This window comes from Meleagris gallopavo, chromosome 2 (assembly GCF_000146605.3).
Source record: "Meleagris gallopavo isolate NT-WF06-2002-E0010 breed Aviagen turkey brand Nicholas breeding stock chromosome 2, Turkey_5.1, whole genome shotgun sequence".
NCBI lineage: Eukaryota > Metazoa > Chordata > Aves > Galliformes > Phasianidae > Meleagris > Meleagris gallopavo.
In genome coordinates, this window is record NC_015012.2 from 23,061,804 (window position 1) to 23,068,635 (window position 6,832).

Below are 6,832 nucleotides of genomic sequence, written 5' to 3' on the forward strand. Positions count from 1 at the left end.
AAAAAGCCAGTTCAGGACTAGCATTGACATCCGTCTTTACCATGGGAGAAGTATTATGAAAAAACACCCATAATTTTTCTATAAGGCTTAACTGTTTTACAAATTTTTTGCTGTAGGAAATGCACTTCTTGTATGTCGTATGATTCCTGAACATACTTTGCATGTTTATGATTGACTTGAGTGAAGAAAACATTCAGTGGCATATTAGAAAGGAAAAGATACTAACCATTGTATGTGAGAATTTAAACTTGTTTCTGGCTGAGGAAGCAAAAAAAATTGCTCTTCGATCCCTTGAATGGTCCTTTGTAATGTATGGCACTGCCCACTGCCTGGTAAAAATAATCAGTTAGAATATAGTATGAAATCAGTACATCTGGGCTGTATGACTGCCTTTTCTATGCATGAATTGTTGCTCACTTTTTGAACGGTATCCATTTCGTGCACTAAGACATCATCAGTTAAATACCTTTTGGATTTTTAATTTTATCCAAACTATGTATTTTATCCTGACTTTATTGTAAATAACAGCTGAATTACTTCTAGCAGCACTTTCATTGCTTGTTTCTCCCCACCAAAGCCAACACAACAAAATGTGAAAATCAAACTGCAGTCTAGACAGTGAATGAAAACCTGGAAAAATTTAGGCAAATATTAGAGGGCCTACAAAGGAAGATTTGTCTCCCTGTGTGCGACAGCAGCTAAATTCACCATAAACCTTCTTTGTCTCTAAGGCAAAGGTAAATAATTTTATTCAAAGAAAGAATTATCTGTGACTCACTGAAGTTGTTGATTTCCCCCTTGTTTTTGTTGCACCACATCTAAGAAAACTTAGAGGTGATTGTTCTTTTTGTTACACTAAAGTAAAGAATGCTGGAATTTTTCCTCAAATGAATAAAATTTGTCCTACTATAGGGAGTAAGTGGTCTGGATTGGGGCGTGTCAAAAATTGTGGCATAATGGGGATGAAATACATTAAATGTAAGTGTAATATTTGGCTGTTACATTTTTGTGCCATGATTTAAGAGATCGGCTCCATGTGTTCTGCCAAACTTTGTACACGTTACCAGCACCTTCCTTTCTCAAGGACTGCGGACTTTTTCCCCATAGTTAGAGGCTACTCCCATGAGTGCACAGAATTGGGCACATTTTGTGAATATTACAAAAATACAATCAGTTATGAGGAATACTTGGATTATTTCAGCAAGAAATAATACTTTTTCCTAAGGGAACATGATGCTGAGTACATGTGAGATAAAATAAGCAAAACTTTCGAATTCATATGTCTTCTAACATGTCTATTTTTATCAAATAGTGCAATTACTTAATCCTGCTCACAACAGGTTGCACAGCAAACAAGACTCTAAATTCAAGAATTAATGTGCTCGTCGTGGAATTTTCCTCCAAAATGTTTCTTACAGACAGTGAAGAGAGCACTTGCACTCTCTGCTTGCACGTATATCAGAAGGCAGCCTTCTGAGACAACACCTGTTGTCCCTAAATCTTGCTAAACAATTAGTCCAACTAAACATGCAGTGATGAATCAGTGTACCATTTTATGTTTAATGTTATCTGTGTTAAAATGAAGGTAGAATTGTTGCAGTCAGCTCTAGATATATAATGACTGGTGGGTCAACTTATGAACTATGCCACTGCCTAGATGATGTAAAAATTTTTTACAGCAGTACCGGGGTTCTTGTCTCATACAGTGATTTTATTTAAAATAAAGCCAAATACAGTAAAGAGCTATGAAGTGAGAAATGTGGATTTTTTATTGTTTATTGGATTAATGCAATACTTGGATCAAAAAACTAATTGGTTGGGATGCTGAGTTTTTGGTCAGAAAAATTTGCAAAATGAATTTGCTCCCAAAATCAACAGATTTCTGTTGCAGGCTTGCTTGGTTCATGACATTGGTTCATGCTTTACTTCTCTTTTTACAAGTGGGTTTTAAAAAGCTTTCATTTCTGTGGCTAAAACATGTCACTGTGCAGAGATGATCAGGAGATGTTATCTAATTGGTAGGTACTTGTTTGAGAAGTTAGCTGTTTTTTGATAATGACAGTGTGTGTAGGCTGCAGAATCAGTTAAGAGAACTATTCTTGTTCTCTGGCAAATATCTTTCCTTTTTTTTTTTTTATGTGTTATGATTTCAGCATGCTGCTCCCCGCGTTCATATAACTAATGGTAAGGCCTTGCAAGCCAGTGCAAGTACCATTAAGGCAAGCGCCATTCCAGTGATAAAGAGACAGCGGCAAAATTGGCTTGATGCTTCAGATGATGGTTTCTTTATAGCCACAGAAGAGACCAGGTAAGAGAAATGAAATTGAAGCAGGGAAAGAGGCTTGACTGCATACATGTTATTGATTCGCTATTTGAATAACAGTTTTTTTGTCATTATTATTTGAGGTTGTGTTACAGTTAAGAGCCATGTTTATATCAAAATGTACACCCAATTTTCATCTCTTGCATATTAACGTTATCAGTGTTTCACCTTTTCAGTCTTATACTTTGTGAGGCAGAGGTTAGAACTTTTTAATTGTTACTAATTGTAGTTCAAATACAGTGAAGTTTATGGCTGATCACCCAGCAAAGTGCAGGTGTCTCCACAATGGAGGCTACACTAAAATTTTCAGAACTAGAAAAATATATAACACAGAAGAGAGAAATATATAGCAGTCAGTGTCTTTTCTGGAATATTAATTGATTTCCAACTAAGGTAACAGCCTTCTTCAGTCTATCATTTCCAAATTAATTGGTAAAATTTAATTAACGTTTACTTTTCCCAGAAGAGTTTGATATCACAGAAGGATTGCTTGTGGAGGCTCCTCTATTCTTTTTTTTTTTTTTCTCTGCTAAGGTCTGTCCTGTCTCAGTCTTTAACTCAACCTATGAGAAGAAGTTAGTCTTATTTTTGTAAGCTGGTTCTCTTATTTAAAAAGCACTTTAAAATCTTCCTTAGCTTTTAAGCAAGGGGATTATTAGGGCAAATAACATCAGACTGAGCTTCAGTTCTGTGATTATTTCACAGGCCTGGAAAGGCTATCAGTCAAAGAAAAATGTCAATAATAAAATAAGGGCAGGGAATAATATATGTAAATATAGAGCTAACCAAGAAAAATACACATACTTAATTTGGTTTATGGTAGATATTCATATGTGATAATTTGGTGGTTATTTCAAGATCATTTAAACATGGTACTTCATTTTCTTTTGAATGAGAGGTTCAGCAATTCATAGATAATAGTAGGAGAATGATAAGCTCTTAGGCTTCTGATGTCTACCTCAGTGATAAAATTCAGTGCTTGCGTGATACTGCTAAGTGTGTATAGCCACTACCAAACAAGTCCCTAGTGAGTATATCACCAAAATGTGACAGGTAACCTAAGCAACCTGCCAGTTTAGAGGTTTTAAATGCTTTAATTCCCATTTATTATAGAGAGATGCCTGTCGAAGAATGAGATGAATGCTATGCTGACAGTAGCTATGTCTCCCCATTGATCTCAGATGTAGACCAGACAACTAGGCTAGTTTAGACATTTAAATTCTAAGTGATTGAAGTATGATGATATGAATCTTACCTTTGCAAAACACTCATCTGAGATAGCTATATCTGCCCCTGATATTACAAATCTCCCTCTCCATCCCCATGGTCGCAGAATCCATTCCCTGCCAGGGCTGAGGTAGAACTGAGTGAGAACACACTACCTGTGTTCTGAGTGAGGTAGAACGTGTGCCGTCTCCACCTCTGCATTGATGATGATGGATAAACAAGAGTTTAGATGTTGTCACTCCATCTGCTTTTTTCTTTCCTTTTTTTAATGATTTGAATGGCATTTGAAAGGCCCTTGTATGGAGATCATAGCGGAATATGACCTCAATGATTGTCCTTCAAAAAAACTAATGTCTAAAAGTGTCATACTGCATCCCTAAAGAAGTGCAGCAGGCAGTGCTTAAGAACTTGCATTGATTGAGCCACTCCTGGACAGTTTTCTCCCGTTCTGATAAGAGCTAATGCTGTAAGTCTAGCACAGGTACACAAGCACTTATCTTCCTTCTGTGGTATCAACACACCAGGAGTAATAGTACCTCAACCATAACAAGTGCAAAATTCAAAATTGAAATTAGTGTGAGACAGCAACTTTTATCCCTTGAAACTCCATTTCATATGAGATTGTTCCTTCTCTCTCCCAGGTCTTTTCTTTTTTACTTTTTTTCCTTTTTTTTTATTTTTTTCCCCAGTTGATTCCTTCCCTAACTCCAGGGATGTTTTCTCCTTTCTTACTTTTTCCTTTGTTTTTTTTAGATTCCCTTCACCCTTACTCTAAGATTATTTGAAAGAGATATGATGTAGCTCATTCTCTTCTTGGCTTTCATTTGCCTCTGGCCTTTGTAACTTGAAGTGGAAAGCCCTACCTGGTCCTGCTGCTAATAGTGTACTGATGTTCCAGACAGTTATTAAATGTTCTGCTCCTTGGGAGAGAAGTTGAAATCGGCATTGGTCTCTAATAATTGACCTGCCTTGTGATAGGAGTTCATACAGTTGAGTATGGCTATGACATAGTTGAATGCAACACAACTGCAATGGGAAATCTTACGTATAGAGGAGATGACTGTGAAAGCAAAACACAATTTACCCAGTCCTACCATAGAATGAAAAAGGAAAATAGTTCAGTTGCCAGTTTGCAGCTATTAAAAATGTGCTGAATGCTCAGTTCAGAAAAAAATCATCACATTTGAGTCAAGATACCAACTTGTTTTTTAAGGCATGTTTCCCTATTTTTCTACATCAGAGTCCTTATGTTTTGTCATGTGTATTTGTTAAAAATACATGTGAGAAAGGCATATGCTAATTACAATATTTTTTCAGTATAATATTTGGATTGGTATGGTACATAGCAGTTTTCATTTCTGTCCCAAAACATTTTTGCTTGTGCAGTGAATTAAAGTTTAAGGTACATATTTCTATAAAACCTCCAGCAGTAAGTCTAGATTTTCTCAGACATTTAGCTAAAAAATTATACCACAATAATGTAATCCTTTTGCTTCTAAACTAAATGAGGTGCCAGTCGATTTCATTCTAACCAAGCCAAAGATGTATAACATAAGCATTCAAAACATTATTGTCTTTCAATAGGTAAGATGAGTATGTTTTTATGCCTATATTTTTATGTTAAATTATATTTTAAAGAAATTATTATCATTCTTCCCACCTCTGAATTTAAGCTCCAGTCATATTTCTATAAAGTTCAACACTTTATGTCAGATTGTTTAGATTCCAGGGTATTGGTAGTGATGGATGAGTAGGGTTCTAAGTATTCAGAGCATGGAAAGTAATTATAGAAATTACAACTAGTCCAATTTTTCCAAGGCAATCCTTGGTATTATCCTAGAATTTTAAGACCACGATCTGAATGCCTATTAGGCATTTCTGACACCCGCATGAGTTCAGCTTACTTGGGATTTCAACATCTGTGTTCAGTCACACAATCAAAGCAGGAATTAATCTAAGTGAAAAGTAGGTGACAGTTCAAAAGCACTTACCATAAAGTTACATCATAATTTTATGTTGAACTTTAATGAATTTAACATTTTCATATTTTTCTTTATTCATTCACTTCCTGAATGAGAAAGAAATTCTCATTTCCTACTCTAAAATAACTTGCTCAAGTTTTTATTCTAAAGTGCAGATCTATTTACATGATTCAATGAAAAATCACTCTTTAAAGAGCCTTACATTCATCACTACCCACCAAGGGAGTCTACTTATTTCCTTTTAATATACTTTGATATTAGCTGCTGGGATTGTCCTATCACTATGTGTATAATTGAGATCAGACAATAGTCTCATAACTATAAAAGAATTTTATTCAGATCATTCTACTAAATCACCTTTGCAATGAGAAATCTTTTTGAGTTTTATTCCCATTTTGTTGACTAGCTGTAATGTAGATTCTATTGTAGGCTCTGTTAGAGGTTAGTGCAAAAAATAGCTACAATGTGTGAAATTCAATTCTTTGTAATGAATTACCATTCTGGGTCCTATATAATAATTGGGAAAATTCTTATTGTGGTCTGGTGAAACTTAATGAAAATGTAATAAATCAGCTTACTATCTGTTCAGTTATATAAGGCAATTTGTAAATAAAACTAGTAATCCAAATAGCTGTTGGATGTCAAGGAAAATGTAGATTTTTATTTTTCTTACCCATTCTAGGTTTGCAGTATGCATACTGTTTCTATACATAACAGTCTGTCCATAACAGAACATGTGTGTGTGCTGTTGATATTTGTACAGGGACAGCTAAAATATTGTGTGGAAAATGACATTTTTTTCAGCATTTGCATTATAAGAAATGTCTGGAAAGGTTTGACTGGAAGGGTTATAGCTGCAGATTCCATATGCTTTCCCTTCATGGGCCAAGAAGCATATTTGCATATAGAACTACAGTTGAATGACTCAATGCTTGTTTCCTTTCAGCGCTGAAGCAGTTAGAAACCTTCTCACGGTAAGTGCAACTCCATTGGGAATGAGTTAACTGCAACTGTTAAAATTAGAATGTGATCTTTAGCTGTTACCAGCAGACATTGCTTCCTTTTTGCTGATAAAATGGTTTGAGAGGCATCCCTGTGCCAGCATTATATAGGAAATTTTCATATTCTTCACATCATGTTCTTCCTCTCGAACAAAAAAGCTTCCTTTGATTTGTTGAGGTACTATGTAAGGATATCACAGTGTTTATGATAATTACCTGATAGCACTCATTTTTACTTATGCATGTCTCATAGCACACACAAAAGCTTAAAGCTAAAGTTGCATGTTGGAAAAAAAAAG

At 35.2% G+C, this 6,832-nt stretch overlaps 1 protein-coding gene across 1 annotated transcript in view; it reads left to right on the forward strand.

Annotated features, from left to right (window-relative positions):
• MTA3 (metastasis associated 1 family member 3) overlaps positions 1-6,832 on the forward strand; it is a 120,401-nt gene that overhangs the window by 100,351 nt on the left and 13,218 nt on the right. Inside the window, exons 18-19 of the mRNA XM_019612705.2 lie at positions 2,154-2,308; positions 6,479-6,506. Coding sequence (XP_019468250.1) covers positions 2,154-2,308; positions 6,479-6,506 — 183 coding nt within the window. The remainder of the gene's footprint in view (positions 1-2,153; positions 2,309-6,478; positions 6,507-6,832) is intronic.